Below are 21,522 nucleotides of genomic sequence, written 5' to 3' on the forward strand. Positions count from 1 at the left end.
CAAGCATTTCAATCTATGCATAATGGGAATCCCAGAAGGAGGAAAAAGAGAAAAGGGGGTTGAAAATGTATTTGAAGAAGAAATTATTGCTGAAAATTTCCCAAGGAAACATATCTAGATAACTTCAGAGGGTTCCCAAGAAGATGAACCCAGACAGACCTACAGCAAGACATGTTATAATAAAAATGGCAAAAATTAAGGAGAAGATTCTAAAGGCAGCAAGAGCAAAACAAAGAGTTAATTACAAGGGAAACTCCATAAGGCTATCGGCTGATTTCTCTCCAGAAATGCTACAGACCAGAAGAGAGTGGCAAGATATATTCAAAGTTCCATTACGGAAAAGTTTGTAACCTAGAATACTATACCCAGCAAGATTATCATTTAAAATAGAAGGAGGGAGTTCCTGCTGTGGTGCAGTGAGTTAAGAATGGTGAAGTTTGCAGCTGCAGTTGGAATTCAGTTCCTAACCTGGAAACTTCCATATGCCAGGGGTGTGGCCATAAAAAAAAAAAAAAAAGATGTACAGCATAATGATTTGACTTACGTACATCATGGAATGATTACTGCAAGAAATTTAATATAGATTCATCATCTCATAGATATAAGATAAAAGAAAAAGAAAAATATCTTAGAGAAATAAAGAATTTATCAGACAAAAACTACAAGAATACAGCAATAGGGAGTTCTCATCGTGGCGCAGTGGTTAACGAATCCAACTAGGAACCATGACGTTGCGGGTTCGGTCCCTGCCCTTGCTCAGTGGGTTAATGATCCGGCGTTGCCGTGAGCTGTGGTGTAGGTTGCAGACGCGGCTCGGATCCCGCGTTGCTGTGGCTCTGGCGTAGGCCAGTGGCTACAGCTCCGATTTGACCCCTAGCCTGGGAACCTCCATGTGCCGTGGGAGCGGCCCAAAGAAATAGAAAAAAAAAAAAATTATTTCAAGCTTCTTTTCTGACCACAAGGGCATGAAACTAGAAACCAACCATGGGAAAAGAGAAAAAACTGATTACATGGACACTAAGTAACATGCTACTAAAAAACGAAGGGGTCAATGAAGAAATCAAAAAGGAAATTAAAAAATACCTTGAGACAAATGACAATGAAAGCACAACCATATAAAACCTATGGGATGCTGCAAAAATAGGTTCTTAAAAGAATTTCATAGTGACACAGGCCATTCTCAAAAAACGAGAAAAGTCTCAATTTATCACATCTAAAAGAATTAGAAAAAGAAGAGCATACAAAACCTAAAGTCAGCAGAAGGAAGGAAATCATAAAGATCAGAGAGGAAATCAGTAAAATAGAAATTTTAAAAAACAATACAGGAGTTCCTATCATGGCTTAGTGGTTAACAAACCCGACTAGCATCCATGAGGATGTGGGTTTGATCCCTGGCCTTACTCAATGGGTTAAGGATCCTGCATTGCTGTGGCTGTGGCATAGGCCAGCAGCTACAGCCCCGATTCAGCCCTTAGCCTGGGAGCTTCCATATGCCACGGGTGCAGCCCTAAAGAGACTAAAAATAAAAAACAATAGAAAAAAAATCAATAAAACCATGATTTGCAAGGGTAAAAAAAAAAAAAATCGACAAACCTCTGGCCAGATTGACCTAGAACAAAAGAGAGAGAACCCAAATAAAATGAGAGGTGAAAAAGGAGAGATCTCAACTGATAACTGCAGAAAACAAAATATCATAGAATATGAACAATTATATGCCAACAAGTCTGACAACCTAGAAGAAATGGACAACTTTTTAGGAGCATACAGCCCATCAAAACTAAATGAAGAAGGAATAGATCATTTGAACAGACCGATTACTAGAAATGAAGTTGAATATTAAAAAAAAAAACAAAAACAAAAACCCACACCTCCCTACAAACAAAAGTCTAGGACTAGATGGCTTCACAGGCAAATTCTACCAAACATACAAATAATTTATACTGATCTTTCCTAAAATCTTCCCCAAAATTGAAGAAGGAACACTTCCAAGTGTTCCCAATTCTATGAAGCTTCCATCAACCTAATACCAAAACTAAAGATACTATAAAAAAATTTATAAGCCAATGTCTTTGATGAATACAGAAGCAAAAATTCTCAACAAAATTTTAGCAAATTTAATCCAGCAACACATGAAAAAAACCGTACACCATGACCAAGTGGCTTTCATCCCAGGTTCACAAGGATAGTTAATATATGCAAATCAATCAGTGTAATATACCACATTAGTTAATAAGAAAAGTCAAAAATCACATCATCTCAGTAGATGCAGAAAAAGCTTTTGACAAAATCCAACATCCATTCATGATTAAACTCTTAACCAAAGTGAGTATAGAGGGAACGTATCTCAACATAATAAAAGCTATTTATGACAAACCAACAGCCAATATAATACTCAATGGAGAAAAGCTGAAAGCCTTTCTGCTAAAATCTAGCACAAGACAAGGATGCCTACTCTCAACATAGTATTGGAGTCTTAGCCACAGCAACCAGACAAAAAGGGGAAACCGTATCCAGATTGGGAAGAGAAGAGGTAAAATTGTCACTATGTGCAGATGACATGATACTATATATAGAAAACCCTAAGGATGCCACACAAAAACTACTTGATCTCATAAACGAATTCAGCAGAGTAGCAGGATACAAGATTAACATGCAGAAATCAGTTGCATTTCTGTATACTAACAGTGAAAATATTACAAAAGGACTATTAAAATAACAGCTTTGAAAATCATACCCAGAAAAATTAGATACCTAGGAACAAACCTGACCAAGGAGGTGAAAGTCCATAAAACATTAATAAAGGAAACTAGAGAGGATTCAAAGAAATGGAAAGACATCTCATGTTCCTCATGCTGGCCATCCATATGCTGTCTTTGGAGAAATGGCTGTTTAGGTCTCCTGCCTGTTTTTCAATTGGGTTGTTTTTTTGTTGTTGAATTATATGAGCTGTTTGTATATTTTGGAGATAAGCCCCTGTCAGCTGCATCGTTTGCAACTATTTTCTCCTATTCTGAAAGTTGTCTTTAAAAAAAAAAAGGTTTTCTTTGCTGTGCAAAAGCTTTTAAGTTTGAGTAGGTCCCATTTGTTCATTTTTGGTTTTATATTGTTGCCTTGGGAGACTGACCTAAGAAAACATTTGTACAGTTGATGTCAGAGAATATTTTGCCTATGTTCCCTTCTAGGAGTTTTATTTTGTCATGTTTAAGTCCTTTAGCCTTTTTTTTTTTTTTCATCTTTTTGCCTTTTCTAGGGCTGCTCCCATGGCATATGGAGGTTCCCAGGCTAGGGGTCCAATTGGAGCTGTAGTTGCTGGCCTATGCCAGAGCCACAGCAACACGGGATCTGAGCCACGTTTGCAACTTACACCATAGCTCACGGCAACGCCAGATCCTTAACCCACTGAGCAAGGCCAGGGATTGAAGCCACAACCTCATGGTTCCTAGTTGAATTTGTTAACCACTGCACCATGATGGGAACTCCAGTCCTTTAGCCGTTTTGAGTTTATTTTTGTGCATGGTATGAGGGTGTGTTCTAGTTTCATTGATTTACATGAAGCTGTACAGTTTTCCTAGCATCACTTGCTGGAAAGACTGTCTTTTTCTCATTTTATATTCTTGCCTCCTTTGTTGAAGATTAATTGACCATAGATGCCTGGGTTTATTTCTGGGCTCTCTGTTCTGCTCCATTGGCCCGTACGTCTGTTTTTATAGCAGTACTTCACTGTGTTGATTACTGTAGCTTTGTAATATTGTCTGAAGTCCGGGGGAGTTATGCTTCCTGCTTGTTTTTTTTTCCCTCAGGGTTCCTTTGGCAATTCTGGGTCTTTTATGGTTCTACATAAATTTTTGGATTATTTGTTCTAGTTCTGTGAAAAATGGCATGGGTACTTTGATAAGGATTGTATTAAGTCTGTAGATTGCTTTGGGTAGTATGGCCATTTTAACAATATTAATTCTTCCAATCCAGGAGCATGGAATATCTTTCCATTTCTTTGAATGCTCTTTAATTTCCTCGATTAATATTTTATAGTTCACAACATATGTCTTTTACCTCCTCGATCAGGTTATTCCTAAGCATGTAGTTTTTTAGGTTGTGATTTTAAAAGGTATTGTATTTTTATAGTCCTTTTTGAATATTTCATTGTTAGTGTACAGAAATGCAACTGATTTCTGAAAGTTACTCTTGTATCCTGCTACTTTGCTGAATTCGTTGATCAATTCAAGTAGTTTTTGTGTGGAGTTCTTAGGGTTTTCTATATATAGTATCATGTCATCTGCATATAATGATAATTTTACCTCTTCCAGTTTGGATACCTTTTATTTCTTTTGTCTGCTGTGGCTAGGACTTCCAATACTCTGCTGAATAAAAGTGGTGAAAGTGGGCATCCTTGACAGTGCTATGTTTATATAAGTTAATTCAGTTTAAAAAAAAAGTTTCAAAAACTACAGTCAACGTCCAAAGCTGTAATAGAAAAACACAAAGGAAAACACTACCCATAGTCCCAGAAGCAGTGCTAATTATGGTTATGATTTTGGTGTATCTTTCTAGTGTTTTTTTTTTTTTAATGCTTAAAAGTTAACTGTGAAATACATCAGACATAAAATTGTGTATATAAAAGTGTGTATATAATGTATATGTACATTTTGAGCACTAATACTAAAAAGTCATATCTACCACCTGCCGTAAGAAACAGAATTTATCCAAACCTCAGAAGCACCTTGGGACCCCAGTTTCTTCAAAGAGTGTAACTATTATCCTGATTTTTTTTTTTTTTTTTGCTTTGCTTTTTGGGCTGCACCTATGACATATGGAAGTTCCTGGACTTGAGGTCAGATTGGAACTACAGCTGCCAGTGTACACCACAGCCGCAGCAATGCCAGATCTGAGCTGTGTCTGTGACCTACACCACAGCTCACAGCAACGCCGGATCCTTAACCCACTGATTGAGGCTAGGGATCGAACCCATATCCTCCTAGTCAGATTTGTTTCTGCGTGCTACAGTGGGAACTCAGTGTTTTCAGATTTTGTACTGCTCTGTAATCTCACCAATGCTTTTTTTTTTTTTTTTTTTTTTTGTCTGTGCCTTTGGGGTGGGAATTGAACCTGTGCCAGAGCAGTGACAACACTGGATTCTTAACACTCCAAGCCACCAGGGAACTCCTCACCAACACTTTTTATTTTATTTTGCTTTTTATGGCTGCACCCACGGCATATGGAGGTTCCCAGGCTAGGGGTTGTATCAGAGCTGTACTCGTTGGCCTATGCCACGGCAACTTGGGATCCAAGCTGTGTCTTCGACCTACACTGCAGCTCATAGCAACGCTGGATCCTTAACCCACTGAGGCCAGGGATCGAACCTGTAACCTCAGGGTTCCTAGTCAGATTCATTTCTGCTGTGCCATGATGGAAACTCCTCACCAACACTTTTTATCATTAAGTTTTAAAAGTGTGCTTTGCTAGTCTGGTGAATGTAAAATGATATTGCTGTCTTCATCTGAAAGTCCCTGATTACTAATGAATTTGAAGATTGGATTGTTAAACCTCACTTGGAGACTTTACCCAATGTTAAGCTTTGGTAATGTTAAGCTTTAGTTAAGCTTTACCCAATTAAGCTTTAGTAATATGTTTATTTTCCGCTTTCCTTTTTTTTTTTTTTTTTGGCCATGCCCACAGCATGCCGAAGGTCCTGGGCCAGGAATCAAATCTGCACTACAGCAGTGATATAATGCCAGATCCTTAACTTGCTGAGCCACCAGGGAACTCCCTAGTAGTTTTAAAGATACAAGGCATCAAGGCACAGTAAAGCAGAGTGAGGCCCGGACATCTGGCAAGGCTCCCCACATCCTTCCTGCATCTGGATGCTTTCTCTAACCCGGGTTGAGGCAGAAGTGAGCAGTCACTGCACACAGCAGGGAGTATTAAGGTTGTAAAATGTCTGTGTTTTATATTCACAGTTACAGAGAATGTATCACATGTCCAGAGAATTGTACCTCATAAATCCATAGACTCTAGGCTTGTTTATCATCTGCAGCAACAGAAACACCCTGTAAAAAGCATTCTATAGATAAAGATTCTCCCCCTGGCAAACTGCCGTTGATTGAGAGGTCCTGGTGCCCTTAGAATCTTAGTAATTTTTTCTCATTGCTCCAAGTACAAAAGAAATACCTAAAAGTTCTGTTTATTAATCAGTTTTCAAGTAACTTAAGTATTTGTCCTAATAATTTAGTAGATCTTTGAAAAAACAATATTCATCAATTGAAAGAAAATATATTTCATTTTTTAAAAAATTGAGGTATAATTGACATATACCGGTTTCACATGTACAGCATGATCTGATATCTGTATACATTGCAAAATGATCTCTACAATAAATCATTAGGGAGTTCCGCTAGTGGCTCAGCGGAAACGAATCCAGCTGGCATCCATGAGGATGTTGGTTCAATCCCTGGCCTCGCTCAGTGGGTTAAAGGATCAGCATTGCCGTGAGCTGTGGTGTAGGTTACAGACATGGCTGATAACTGGTGTTGCTGTGGCTGTGGTGTAGACCGGCAGCTGTAGGTCTCCAGTTTGACCCCTAGCCTGGGAACTGCCATATGCTACAGGCGCAGCCCTAAAAAGCAAAAAATAAAGAAAAAGAAATAAATATATCTAGTTAACATCCATCACCATGCACACATGCATAGTTATTTTTTTTCTTTGGATGAGAACTTTTAAGATTTATTCTTTTACCAGTTTTCAGATAAGAAATACGGTATCAACTACAGTCACCATGTGTACATTACATGTGACTTTCCTTATACCTGAAAATTCAGAACTTTTGACCCTTCTTAAGTATTATTAATGGGCTGTGTGTTGTTTTCCTCACTGCATACACAAACTCTTATACCTTGGAATGAGGCTGGTCATTGCCACCCCCACAGTGGTCATGTCTCATTCCACATTGATGTTTATGGTACTGTTTACCACAGCCACCACCAAAAAACATAGCTCCACCAAAACGGGGCATCACTGAAAGGAATGAAGGGTGACATCACACTGAAGCTGTGCTTTACAAGCACATAGTTTGCAGGATACTTGGCAGATGTCAGGTGTCACTGTGTTTCCCTAGGAAGATATAAATATAAATATCCTACATGCCCTGGGGCACTTCGGTGTGCAGTTTAGGAATGGCAGCATCAGTCTGTGTGTTAGGAAGTCTATTATTGCAATGTTTATCCAGCAGTTAGACTGCGTTGCTAGCATTTCTCATTCCTTGGTACCTGTCCCAATACCATATTCATAGAATATTAGCCACTTTGTTTCTTTTTCTGTGAAACGTGGGAAGATTTTAAACTACTTAATCAAATTTAAAATTAAATTTAGCAGTTACAGGATTGTTGAGGTTTTCTGTAACTATAAGTTTGCTTGGTTTGGTATATTTTTACCTAGTAGTTTGCTCTGCCAAAATTTCAACATTATTGTGAAAAGTTCATACTATTTTTATATTTTTAGTATATTCTGCATTTGTAATTATATCATTTAATTTCTAATGACATATCTTTATATCGTTTTTTTTTTTTTTTTTTGCCATTTCTTGGGCCGCTTCCGCGGCATATGGAGATTCCCAGGCCAGGGGCCTAATTGGAGCTGTAGCCACCGGCCTATGCTAGAGCCACAGCAACGCAGGATCCGAGCCGTCTCTGTGACCTACACCACAGCTCACAGTAACGCTGGATCCTTAACCCACTGAGCAAGGCCAGGGATCGAACCCGCAACGTCATGGTTCCTAGTTGGATTCGTTAACCACTGCGCCACGACGGGAACTCCTATATCTTCATCTTTTTAAAAAATTAATCTGGCAAGAATTTTATTAGTCTTTACATTTTGGCCTTGGTTCTTCTAAATTTTTGCTCTTTATTACTTCCTGCCTTTTAATTTACTAAAGCTTATCTGTTCATTTTCTAAATTACTTGTGTTCAGCCATTCTTTTTTGCAGATAACTTTTTAGGATTCTAAATTTGTCTTAGTTCTGTATCAGATATTTCAATATATAATTTCAATTCCATTCATTTCTTAACATTCTAATTTTCATCATTTTTCATTGTCACTTGATTATTAAAAATATTTTTAATTTCTAAGTTATGAGTTTTAGCTATCTTTTTGCTATTTATTTCTAAATAATTTGCTTTGTGGTCAGAGAAAGTGTGTGAAAGAATACTTTTAAATTTGATTCAGGGGAGCTCCTGTCATGGCTCAGTGGGAACAAATCTAACTAGCATCCATGAGGACACAGGTTTGATCCCAAGCCTTGCTCAGTGGGTTAAGGATCCAGCATTGCTGTGAGCTGTGGTGTAGGCTGGCAGCTACAACTCCAATTCGACCGACCCCTAGCCTGGGAACTTACATATGCTGTGGGTGTGGCCCTAAAATTTAAAAAAAAAATTTTTTTGATTCACATTGTACCTAGTATAGTCAGTTTTTATAATTGTTTTATATTCTCATTCAGATTTTCTATATTCTGAGTTTTGGGGGGGTGATCAGTTATCAAGAGTGTTTTTTAAAATCTTGATTTATGATTGAAGATGTTTCTTTATCCTTGAAGTTTTGTCAGTTTTTCTGACATTCCGAAGTTCTCTTATTTGAAGAGTACAGTTTGGGAATTATATCTTCCTGGGAATAATTCTTATCAATATGTACTTCTTGCCATAAAACCTGTTTCGGGTGATATTTTTGGCAACCATGATTTTCTTTGGTTGATGTATGATCTAGTCTCATCCTTTTTAAACTTTTCTCCATCTTTAAGTCTTTTGGCTCTCTTGTAAATGGCATGTAGCTGAATTTTGCTTTCTGTCTAGTCAGTCTGTATAGTAATTTTTTTTATTCACATATAGTAATTACTTTTTTTAACACAAAGGATTTTGGTTGACCTAAAAAATGAAGTTTGGTATCAAAAATGCCATGACCCTGTATGCAAAGCAGAAAACTTCAAATCTAACTGTAAGTTACTAATTTTTACATTTACCACAAAGTAAAAATTAGATATTAAAATGAAGTAATTTAGATAAAATTATTCTACTGTCTTCTGATGCAGGTTTCCCATTACCGCCTGAAGTATGTCTCCTGTCTCTTCTCAAAGAAGTAAGCAGTTTTTAGTTTCCTTCTCCTTACTAATTAGTTCTTGGTACAGCAGTATAAATGAGCTAATGGTATCCAGGTAGTGTTCAAACACTGTTTGGTACCTTGTTTTCACTTAGTAAGATTCTGTAATGATTGTTCCATCTCAGCACATATCTGATAATATGAACCTCATTTTTTTCCCACTGCTGCGTAAGAAATTGTATAGCTAGCTATTTCACCAGTTTCAGACACTTAAGTTTTTCATTTTTTGCTTTACAAAGTATATCAAAATACTCATCTTTGTTTCTTTTAAACAGCTATATCTAGGTAGGAAGAATTCTAGAAGTAGAATTGTGTCAAAGGGTGTATGCATTTTCAATTCTGGTAGATATTACCATTTTTCCTTAAAAAAAAAACCAAAACTTTTATTTACCTAAGTAGTTCATATTCATTATAGAAAAAAAAAATTAGAAAATACATAAAGTGCACAGGGGAAAAATGATAGGAAATTAGACTTTACAGTTTATGGGACTACCTAAATTACCCTACACTTGCCAGCCTTGCTTATTTTTTACCTTTTAATCTCTACCAACCTGGTAGGTATCATAAAGAGGCATTTCAGCTGTTGTAATTTACACTTCTTAACAATGCTCTTTAACTTTTCAAAAGATTTACTGTGTATTTCTCTTATGGACTGCTTGTAACTGTCTTCTACTTTTCTATGGGATCTTATTAATATTTTACAAGAACTTTTTATTAAGTACTCTTTTGTCATGTTTTCTAGGCATTAATTTAGTGGGTTTTATTCCCCCACATCTTTCAGCCTTTTCCTTTATCCTGTTATGGTTAGAATAAAAGTTACTTGCTTCGGGCTGAATTAGTGCTTGAGTTTACAATCTGGACAACTGGTGCCCATTCAATTTGATTTTTTAAAAAATCTGAAAAAACTCACACATCCAAGATTGAAGTGGTAGAAATCTCACACTTTGTCTGTGGGAGCTAGACATAAAAGAGCTGATAGCCAGATTCTCTGGTAAATACAAGGGTTAAAAAGTGTTTGGGGGAAGTTTCCTCGTGGCTCAGCAGGTTAAGGATTTGGCGTTGTCACTGCTGTGGCTGAGCTGAGGGAACTCCATTACACGTTACTTTCAATGAATCCTGTTTTAGGCATTTCAGGCTTATCTAACAACAAACTTCTCAGTTCTGGAGACTGGAAAGTCCAAGATCAGGATGCTGGCAGACTCAGGTCAGCTTCCTGGGTCATTGAGAGCTATCTTCCATGTCCTTCCACAGTAGGAGGGATCAGAGAGCTCTCTGTGGTCTTTTATAAGGACATTAATCTCATTCATGGGTTCTGGCCTCATGTTCTAATCACCTGCCAGAGACTTCACCTCCTAATACCATCACACTGGGGGTTAGGGTTTTTCAACTTGAACGGTGGTGGCTGGGGGTGGGATTGGGGCGGGGGGAAGCATTCAGTCCATTAGAAGCCTCCTGAGAGTAAGTTAAAGACATCAAAACCCTTCCTTATCTCAATATTTAAGCATGTAGCTGGAGAATAAGGACAGTCTTATATACCTATAGTGAAATTCAGAAAATTTGATAAAATACTATAATATACAAATCCATAGTCATACTTTGACAATTGTTTCAAAACTGTTCTTTATAACTTTCTCAATCCTTGTTAATTTTTAAAATACTTGATAGAGAAATGAGTCTGTTAAGATTTCAGATACATTTTCCCACTTGCCTTCAGCTGGCTTATCCACTTAAAAAAAAAAGTCTACCCTTGCTCTAGCCCCATCTTTGTACACTGAAGACTGTACCACAGGAACTACAGGCACTTCCAGATTTGGAGTTTTAAGAGTTTGAGCCACAAAGGCAGCAACACTGAGCCCATCCCCATGGTGCCTCTATCATCCAGTGCATTCATTTCAGGAGCTATTGAACTGAATGCCCTAATTCAACATAGATCGACCATATGGTGAAATTATCACACCTTCTGATTGAATAACTGGTATTTTCTTCCTCCTCCATTCTCCCTCACCATCCCCTTTGGAACTTAAAGGAAGAGGAGTTTACAACAGATGAAACAGCGAACAAGGAAACCAGGAATCCTTATGAAGCACCATCCAGAGCATTGTCAAAAGGTACATTTTCTGATGCTGACTGGGATAATAGCATTGATGACACTTATTTTTTGGAGGCTACAGAAGATGCTGAATTGGTAGAAGCTGCAGAGAACAGTCTTCTCAGTTATGATGGAGTAGATGAAATTCCTGATGAACTAATTATAGAAGTATTACAAGAGTAGCTAATTATGGACATTTATATAACCAGGCTATGATTTGCTTCAAGAGCGATTTAATAACATAGTAACTTATTGTTAAAATGTGTTATATATCAACTATGTTTTATCACTTTGCTTCCAATTTTTTTTTACTGAAACCAGTTTTATCAAAAATTAATTCAGTGTGCTTAAATTCAGTACAGATCTTATTTGATCAACAAAGTTGGTCTATGTTCACATCAGCTTGATTCTGCATGTTTATATGTAGGGTAAAACATGTGTATGTCTTGGGCTGATTAGGTATCAACATTTTAACTCATTACTTGACATTAACCAGAAAATTAGGACCTCTAAAACTAACTGTCCTAATTTTTAGTGACCTTTTTTTCATTGAAGTATAAATGATTTATAATGTTTCTGGTATACTGCAAAGTGACTCAGTGATATATTTTTTCATATTCTTTTCCATTACGGCTTGTTACAGATCAGCAAGACCTTACTGCTTATCCCTTCTGTATATAATTGTTTATATTTGCTATTCCCAGTTCATCCATCCCCTACTCCCCCTTGGCAATCACTGATCTGTTCCTCTGTGAGAGTGACAAAGTAAAATTAAATTTTGGTGGCGAAACCATACAGCCAGCTTGACCAATGAGACAAGTTTATTTTTTAATGTATCTGAGAATATTGCTATAACAATAAAAAAAATTTCAACTGAAAATTTAGGTTTTTTTCCTCCCAATTTTCTTTGTGGAAAAATACGTTGGAAAAATCCATTATCTCCCTTTTTGGTTATTAATTAAAAAGTACAGTTTCAGAAGGTAACAGGCAGTAGCTTGAGACTAATCTTTATATGTGTACACTTTAGTAAACTGGTTCATTTCTGGTCAAGGAGCTTTTCCAATTGATAGTTGCTATTTCGAAGATGGTTTTCAGTTCCCAAAAGAGGTCTTGCTTTGAATAGCAGAGCTGGAAGGCTAGATGAATCATACTGTTGAAGGAAAACAACTTTAGATTAACAAATATAAAAAACTTTTATAACCCTATCCATTGTTATGTAGCTCTGTGTTACAACCAAATGCCAGTGTAATAGAGCTTTCTGTAAATCACTCTTCCTCTTTTTTTTTTTTTTTTTTTGAGAAAACTGGTTTTAATCTGTTTCTTTAAAAGAGTTGGTAAGCAAGGTTGCAAAGGAACTGCTTTGCAAAACTTGAGCCAGTCATCCCAGAATATCAGTTGATTCAAAGAACTGTGGCATCTGAATTATTTAAAACAAAATCATTTCTGGGACAGGTCAAGACTTGGTTTGGGCAAGTCAGCTAGAGTTCTGTGGGATCTGCTTGATCTCATGCCTATTTTAAACACAGAAAAACAGATGACAGATTTATTTATTGCAAAAACTGATGGAACAAGAACATGAGGCCCATGAAAATCCATTATCTCGTGGGAGAGGGAGGGATCGGCATATATACACTATTACACATGGAATGGATGGTCAACGGGGACCTGCTGTATAGCACAGGGGACTAACTCTACTCACTAGTCTATGAGGGAAAAGAATCTGAAAAAGAATGGATATGTATATTTGTGTAACTGAATCACTTTGATGTAAAGCAGAAACACTGTAAAACTATATATGTCAATAAAATTTTTAAAAAATTTAAGAAATCATCTGGAAAAATTGTTTGATCTGAGACTAAATTAACATAGACTAAACATAAACCCCAACATAAAGTAGAAAAAACTCAAGATTTTGAAATAATTAACAAAGCCAAACTTCATGGTATAAATTGTATCCTAAGGGTAAGCAAATCCTGACAGTTGTATGATAGTTTCTGTTGTCTAGTATGTTTTCAAGGTGGTTTTCTTAGAAATGAAATTGAGCAGAAGGGCTGTGACTGCTACCCACATAATAATGGAATACTGCCTACTCTATTTACTACCCACTATATTACTTGGCAATTCAGTTTAACAAATATTTGCGAGCCTAACCTGTCCAAGCCACCATAGGGCAGCTGCTCCCAGGGAGGAGGGCAGGGGAAGAAGGAACATTTGATTTTTAGTTTAGGGAAAGTGATAAGACATATAATATACTCCAATAAAGGTACATGTATATACATTGTATGATTTATGTAAAAGTATGTTATGGCATGTAAATTTCTCTATAACTTAACAGCTCAGATTAATCAAAGTGCTTATCCAAACAGTAGCAAAGTCTGCAGCAAAAATCAGAAAAGCAACTACAAAGTTTACTAAACAATAACATGCCTCACTTTTCCATACTACATGTTTTTTATTTTTTTTAGGGCCACACCTGCAGCATATGGAAGTTCCCAGGCTAGGGGGTCAAACCAGAGTGGCAGCTTCCCACCTACACCATAGCAACGCAAGATCCTTAACCTATTGAACGAAGCCAGGGATTGAAGCCACATCCTCACAAATAGTAGTCAGGTTCTTAACCTGCTGGGCCACAATAGGAACTCCTACATATCGGGAGACATGTTTCTACAATCTTTTCTTAGCCTCTCTGCTTCTCTTTTCTATGCTGAAAACTCCATCTTGTCGTGCTTTACCTTTACCCTATATTCCTGCTTGAAAAACAGTCGCAGTGCTGGTAAATAACTAAAGCTTAAGAACAAAGATAAAGAGGCATAAGTTATTCATGTGGTCAGCTGAATACGGACATAATGTGTTGGTCTAGGCATGCTGGACCTGTCCAGATTGGCACGCCTGATACATCCTGTTAAAATAAGAGGAAGAGGAGCCTCAAGGCCCCAGGGGGTTTATGAGGGGTCGTTAGAGGGATATGCATCAGCAAGGAGAACGAGGTGCAAACCTCGGCACACCATCTGTGGAAGCACAATGGTGATTCTTTGGATGCTATGCAGACAGCTGACGCCAGGCTTCCTCAATGCTAATGATTGTTAAATGCCTAAAGGCCAGAGTAAAAGCTTAACCAGCTACCAGCGATGTGACTTTTAAAACAATAAACTGCATCCTGCACCTACAGCCCCCACCTCACTTGATGTAATCCTAAAGAGCACAATAAAAGCAGTGTGGTTTCTTGACGTGGGGTTCTTGGTCCCTGAGACCTTGAGTCCCCTGCTTTCCACCTTTGATTAAGAAAAATGTCTCTGTGTCTTGGAGTTCCTGTTGTGGTGCAGTGGTTAACGAATCCGACTAGGGAACCATGAGATTGCGGGTTCGATCCCTGGCCTTGCTCAGTGGGTTAAGGATCCGGCATTGCCGTGCTCTGTGGTGTAGGTCGCAGACGCGGCTCAGATCCAGTATTGCTGTGGCTCTGATGTAGACCGGAGGCTATGGCTCTGATTAGACCCCTAGCCTGGGAACTCCATGTGCCGAGGGTGCAGCCCTAGAAAAAGACAAAAAGAAAAAAAATGTCTCTGTGTCTTGTTTTATGTTAATCTTTTGTTAAGTTTCACAGCGCCCAATCTTCAGCCCTCACCTTCTGAGCTGGTCTCAGCACCTACATGCTCTTTTAAAATATTTTTCAGCTTCTAAAATTACACCTACCACTTATATAAGATAATGACTAGTTTTTCAGAAACGAGATACTAAAAAAATAGACTGAACAAATAAGAGGTTGGTTTTTAAAACATGTCTGAATGGTTTTAGATTGATGACAGTTATAGAAAAGCCTAGTTGGTCACCTGAGACTTTTTACTCCTCTAGCCTCAATTAGCTAAAGGAATGATGATGTAAGTAAGTTTCACCAATTTATAGTGATCTTGTTTTGGATAGACACTAACGTTGCACCTCCATTTCTTTCCTCAAAGCTCTGGTACTTTAGCCTGCAAATACCCTGTAACTTCTCAAGCACAGTGAAAAGTAAAGATTGAAGTTACCATTTCCTTTGCATTTGGTTCTTTCTCTTGAATATCTGAATAATCTTGATGAAGCTGTTTTAAATTGGATAAGAAATATGCTGCATTCTTAAGGGAAGATTTTCTCTCCTTAAGTTCATCATACTTTATTTGTAGTTGTTGCAGCTCTGGTTCTAACCTAAAACAAAAAAAAAATATTATTTTTTCCCCAGAATAAATGACAAAGTATAACAGTAGCCTATAGTGTATGAGACAGTATATGTATGTATACTAAGGGGAAGTAAGAAAAAAAGTGAACTAATGATTTAGGATATCTTCAGCTGTGAAATGATCAATGTGAAAGATTCTAGATTTCAATTTAAAATACAGAAAGGATTAAATATAACACACAGTGAGTTCTTAACAATGACACAGAAGAATAACTTCCATATCCTAAAATTCTTGAAGTCATTTTTAGAGTCTTGCAAATTACTGAATTAAAATGTACTTGGGTAAACATTTTCACGCCTCAGGCAGAAGTAGACAGGCACTGTAGTTAAAAAGCGTGGATAAAATCCTTTCCCTTTGCCCTCCTTCCTCTTATTGAAATTTTGTCTATTTGCCAAAGTCTAATAAAACCAGTGGAAAAACTATCAGAGTGCCTGGATGAAAATGTGTAACCTTGGACAGCCTGCTTTCTCTCTCACTGGCTTAGTTTCTTAACCTATAAAATAAAAAGGGGCAACTTGGCTTTTATGGACCAATACATAAAAAAGAATGGGGAGAGGCTGTCAACTTTTTATTCTCACAAATAGAGATATAAAAAGCAACTGTCCTCGAACATCATTTTATAAAAGAAAAGCGCTCTTAACAGTTCCTTACACTGAACAAGTGCTGTGCTGTCAGGGTTGTGGGCAAGGGTGCGAGGTTTGGAGCCAGTCTGTAGATACCAGCTCCCCACTTCCTAGGCGAGTGGCTAAAGGTAAGCTACCTCCCTGGGCCTTAGGTTTTTCTCATGGAAGGTTAAAATAACAATACCCTGCATTTGTTTTTTTCTATGCATTTTCAAAACATACTTATCAACTTCAAAACTCTATCTAGAAAAGGAACAAGAGGCTGATCACTAAGGCAGATCTGAGTCTTATACAGGCAAAGAAATTACCTCACAGAGTTAGGATGATGACTAATGAGTTAATAAAGCATTTTAGTGCCCAGCACACACAACAGCCAACACTTTAAAAAGCCTCACGTCATTATTATCTCATTTTGGCCTGGGCAGTGAAAGCTTTCAGCAAAGGGCAGGACAACAAACTTCTCCCTCTCCTAAACTTCTATGGCAGTCTCTTCTTTAAAACTTATTCATAGGTTGTACTTTCTCTTAATACCACTTTCTTGGGCTGTTTTCAAACTCCTTAAGAGCAAAGAGTAGACCTGCTGCTGCTGCTTTACTACCAACCCTCCAGCTCACACAACAGTCCTGTCTGTAGGGAAGACCGCAAAAATACTAGCTGGTTGACCAGCTGATTGGGTTCTAGTCTTCCTAACCAGACCACAGAGACAGCCTGGTGGAAGTTCTCCTGGCCCAGTAGTGGGAAATGGATTCATGTGGCGCCATGCCACGGTATACGTATCAGCAACATTAATGAACACTTAATTCTCACGATGTCCTGTGAGGTGTAGTCATTATACTCATTTAAAAATAGGGTAACAGCTTAAGTAACTTGCCTAAGGTTGCACAGCCAGTAAGTGGTATGGCCTAGATTCAAACCCAGGCAGTCTAGTTCTAGAGTTCATGCATGAATTCTCTCATCAGGCGGCCCCATCAGGCCAGGATTGAGAGATCAGATGTGGGACAGATTAGTCCTGAATTCTCCTTTGCCAAAAGCTTTTCTACTCCGCAGCATAATCTGCCTTCACTGATCTTCCAACATCAAAGAAAACCTGGGACTTAAATGCAACACAGCACTAGCTCTCTTATGCTATATCCTAATCAAATCCTTCTAGTTAAGTTCTCAAAGTAGATTTGATATTTATCTTACCGAAGCAGTTCATCCTGGACTTCAATCAAACGCTGCCGTTTCTTTTCGATATCTGAAATCATCTAAGAAAAACACTTATAATTTTGTAAAGATTAATCTTGTAAATATTTGAGCACTGCTTATACACTGCGCCAGGTATTGGAAATAAAGTGGGGAAAAAAGACAAACCCCATTCTTATCATCATTAGAACTTTGGTCTAATATGGAAGATAGACATTACGTACAAACAGGATATATTACAACTTGTGATATTTGCCATAAAGGAAAAGAACAGGGGTATCCACTTCAGGACGGCTGTGAAGAGAAGTGGGGCCAGATCTTTATTACCCTATGAACGATAAGGGAATCTCAATTTTATCTAGGTACACTAGGAAAATATTGAAGCAGGGGAGTGTCATGATACAGTTTGTTTTAAAGAACATTTCAACCCAAATAAATTGTATTATATCAGTGGTCACTTTTAGTGACTATGTAATATTCCACTGTCAGATATTCACTTCCTGCCTGTTTATAAGAACTGCAAAATTGACCAACAAGACATTGAAACTGAAAAATAACAAAGACTTCTATCACCAGAGAGAAAAATATAAACATTTCAAACCCATTTCTATTATAAATGAAGAGAGGGTGCTGTGCTTCTACATGTGGGTTCATGCAAGTTTAGAGCTGGCACATTGGACGTCACGTGGTCCAGCTACAAACAGAGGGGCAAGGAGGGCCCCCTGGTTCCTGGCTTGTTTATCCTTCCCTCCCTGTACAGTACTTTGAAAGTAGCAGAACAAGAAAGGAGGGCTCCCGACCCTTAACCCAGGATTCTTCCCAAGCTGTCCCTTTACCTGGGACATGAGAGGACGTGAGACAGTTCTTTACTCTGAAAGGTTTTGTTTTTGACACAATAGTGACAAATATACATTACTTAGAATACTTACCAGTGGTCATTTGGGGCTTGAGAGCCATTTTTAGGCTGACTAGGATCCCCATTCCTTAGTTGGTAGAAACAGTGCTCACCTCATCAGTCACCATAGCAACCAAATTAAAACCCTGACTAAAAAGATAAACGATTAACCCTACATACATGTGTGTTCTTTAGGACTATGTTTCATGTTGCACAAATGATTTACCTTAGCCTTCTTCCTTTTGAGAGTTTGTAGCATCTGGAGTTCTTTAAGCTACACAAAGCAAAAAATAAATATTTGCATGTATTTTCCAGAGTTAAATGTTTATCCGTTTACAGTATATCATGTCTAGTTTAAAAACACGTGAAATGGATCGTTCTAATGAGTTCTTTACACATTGCCAGCAAGTGAGTGCAAGCTTTTCCCGGATACAGTATGCTGCTCAAGATTAGTACAAAATACAAGGACCAACAAATTAATGTCCATAAACTTACCATTTTGATGAGTTCTTCTTTCAAATTAGAATGAAATTTGTTGATAGCTTCCTTACAAATTCTAGAATCTATTTTTTGTCTATGGCAGAATAAAAAAAAAAAAGTCAAGTTAGGTATTAAAGGATTTTGAAAGCTGTATTTCACTTGTGTAGCACATCCATAGACACACATAAGTAAGCAGAAGCCAGCCATCCAGTTCTTCAAAATCCATAAAGCTGGAGTTCCCATCATGGCTCAGCAGTAGTGACCTTGACTAGTATCCTGATGACAAGGGTTTGATCCCTGGCCTCACTCAGTGGGTTAAGTATCCAGTGATGCCATGAGCTGTGGTATAGGTCACAGATGCCACTCGGATCCAGTGTTGCTGTGGCTGTGGTGTAGGCCAGCAGCCGTAGCTCCGATTTGACCCCTAGCCTGGGAACTTCCGTATGCTGCAGTGTGGCCCTAAGAAGATTTAAAAAAAACAAAAACAAAACAAAACAAAAAACCTATAAAGCTGACCCAAAGAAAGTGGTTCCTGTCATCGGGGAGAAAAGAAGCCAGCCCCCCAGTATGGCTTACTCAGCTGGACACAGACCCTCAGTGACTATTCAAGTGGCAGCACTCTGTCAGAGCAGCAACTAGACCCCTACGCTGCCTCAACCCAGTGGGATACTACTATTGAAAATGTGCTTCTATTTTTTAAATTTTTTTATTTTTTGTCCTTTGTCCTTTTTAGGGCCGTACCCACTGCATATGGAGGTTCCTAGGCTAGGGGTCTAATCGGAGCTGTAGCCACCGGCCTATGCCATAGCCACAGCCACATGAGATCTAAGCCGCGTCTGCAACCTACACCCCAGCTCACGGCAACACTGGATCCTTAACCCACTGAGCAAGGCCAGGGATTGAACCCGAAACCTCATGGTTCCTAGTCGGATTCGTTTCCACTGCGCCACAACGGGAACTCTGCTTTTAATTGAAGATAGATCTCTTGTATAAGTGACAGTTTGTCATATAGTTATTTTTTTCTTGGGGAAAATCTATGGGGAAAAGTCACCCCAGAGAAGGGGACTAAGCTTAATTCTTCAGAAGCCAAGCATAAGAGAAGGCCTATACTTTTGAATACATATTTTTGTAGAAGTTCTCATTAAAACAAAAAAAAGTTCAAAAAGTATTTCTCGTGGCATCAGAAGATGGTTGAATGGGAAGGCCCTGATCTCATTCCCCCACAGGGAAACCAGCTTAACTACACAGCCCAAAAACCTTTATGAGAAATCCAGAAACCAGTTAAGAAGTTGCAGTGCCCTGGCAGGTTCAAATCAAGAACCCAAGTTAAAACAGCTCAGTGAAGCCATTTCACATCAACTCTGACAGCCCTTCCACAGAATTAAAAACTTTCTAGGAATTATAAACATGATGGGGTTTGGGGTGGGGGAAGGGAGGGAAAAAACAAGATATGAGAGCTGACCAAAGTTGTAATCTTATTGGTGGGGAGTTATAAATTCTATTTTTTTTTAGAAGTTATATAGGATGTGGAGTTCCTGTTGTGGCTCAGTGGAAACAAATCTGACTAGTATCCGTTAAGATCACAGGTTCAATCCCTGGCCTTACTCAGTGGGTTAAGGATTTGGTGTTGCTGTCAGCTGTGGTGTAGGGTCACAGACGCGGCTTGGATGTCGTTGTGGTTTGGGCCAGCAGCTATAGCTCCAATTCGACCCCTACCCTGGGAACCTCCATATGCTATGGGTACTGCCCTAAAAAAGACCCAAAAAGTTATATGGGATTAGAAATATTAAAAAGTTGAAATTTAAGTTAAGCAAAACAATGGATTGATATATTCTCCCAAATATATTGATAGTTAAATGTAAATGGACTAAGGTCAACTGAAATTCAAAGATGGACACACTGACTGGATTTAAAGATTTTATACAGGAATTCCTGTTGTGGCGCAGCAGAAATGAATCTGACTAGGAACCATGAGGTTGCAAGTTCGATCCCTGGCCTCACTCAGTGGGTTAAGGATCCAGCATTGCCGTGAGCTGTGGTGTAGTTTGCAGACTTGGCTCAGATCTGGTGTTGCTGTGGCTCTGCAGCAACTACAGCTACAGGTCTGATTAGACCCCCTAGCCTGGGAACCTCCTGGCCCTAAAAAGACAAAAGACAAAATAAATAAATAAAGATTTTATACAAAATAAAGTTATTCTCCCAAGGCAACAGAAATAAAAGCAAAAATAAACCAATGGGACCTAATCAAACTGACAAGCTTTCGCACAGTGAAGGAAACCATAAAAAAAACCCCAAAAAGACAGCTTACAGAGTGGGAGAAAATAGTTTCAAATGATACAACCTACAAGGGCTTCATCTCTAAAATATACAAGCAGCTTATACAACTCAACAGCAAAAAAGCCAACAACCCAATTGAAAAATAGGCCAAAGACCTGAATAGATTATCTCTCCAAAGAAGATATACAGGTGGCCAACAAGCCCATGAAAAAATGCTCAACATCACTGATCATTAGCAAAATGCAAATCAAAACCACACCTCTCACCAGTTAGAGTGGCCATCATTAACAAGTCCACAAATAACAAATGCTGGAGAGGGTGTGGAGAAAAGGGAACCCTCCTGTGCTGTTGGTGGAAATGTAAATTGGTACAATGACTATACTATGGAGAACAGTATGAAGGTACCTTAGAAATCTATCCATAGAACTACATTTGGCCCAGCAATCCCACTCTTGGTATATATCCAGACAAAACTTTCCTTGAAAAAGACACATGTACCCGTATGCTCATTGCAGCACTATTCACAATAGCCAAGACATGGAAACAACCCAGATGTCCACTGAAAGATGACTGGACTAAGAAGATGTGATATATATACAAAATGGAGTACTACACAGCCAT

The 21,522-nt window shown here is 38.3% G+C and overlaps 2 protein-coding genes across 7 annotated transcripts in view; one reads left to right on the plus strand and one right to left on the minus strand.

The window, feature by feature from the left end:
• PRIMPOL (primase and DNA directed polymerase) overlaps positions 1-13,050 on the plus strand; it is a 57,572-nt gene extending 44,522 nt beyond the window's left edge. For all 5 annotated transcript variants that reach the window (XM_047772336.1, XM_047772340.1, XM_047772337.1 and 2 more), the window contains exons 12-14: positions 8,894-8,976; positions 9,071-9,117; positions 11,165-13,050. In XM_047772336.1, coding sequence (XP_047628292.1) covers positions 8,894-8,976; positions 9,071-9,117; positions 11,165-11,410 — 376 coding nt within the window. In that variant the 3' untranslated portion in view covers positions 11,411-13,050. The remainder of the gene's footprint in view (positions 1-8,893; positions 8,977-9,070; positions 9,118-11,164) is intronic.
• CENPU (centromere protein U) overlaps positions 12,243-21,522 on the minus strand; it is a 32,357-nt gene continuing 23,077 nt past the window's right edge. For both annotated transcript variants that reach the window (XM_047772342.1, XM_047772341.1), the window contains exons 9-13: positions 18,640-18,718; positions 18,371-18,418; positions 17,250-17,311; positions 15,253-15,409; positions 12,243-12,377 (exon numbers count right to left, since the gene is read on the minus strand). In XM_047772342.1, coding sequence (XP_047628298.1) covers positions 12,264-12,377; positions 15,253-15,409; positions 17,250-17,311; positions 18,371-18,418; positions 18,640-18,718 — 460 coding nt within the window. In that variant the 3' untranslated portion in view covers positions 12,243-12,263. The remainder of the gene's footprint in view (positions 12,378-15,252; positions 15,410-17,249; positions 17,312-18,370; positions 18,419-18,639; positions 18,719-21,522) is intronic.

The sequence above is a fragment of the Phacochoerus africanus genome, chromosome 3 (assembly GCF_016906955.1).
Source record: "Phacochoerus africanus isolate WHEZ1 chromosome 3, ROS_Pafr_v1, whole genome shotgun sequence".
Taxonomy (NCBI): Eukaryota; Metazoa; Chordata; class Mammalia; order Artiodactyla; family Suidae; genus Phacochoerus; species Phacochoerus africanus.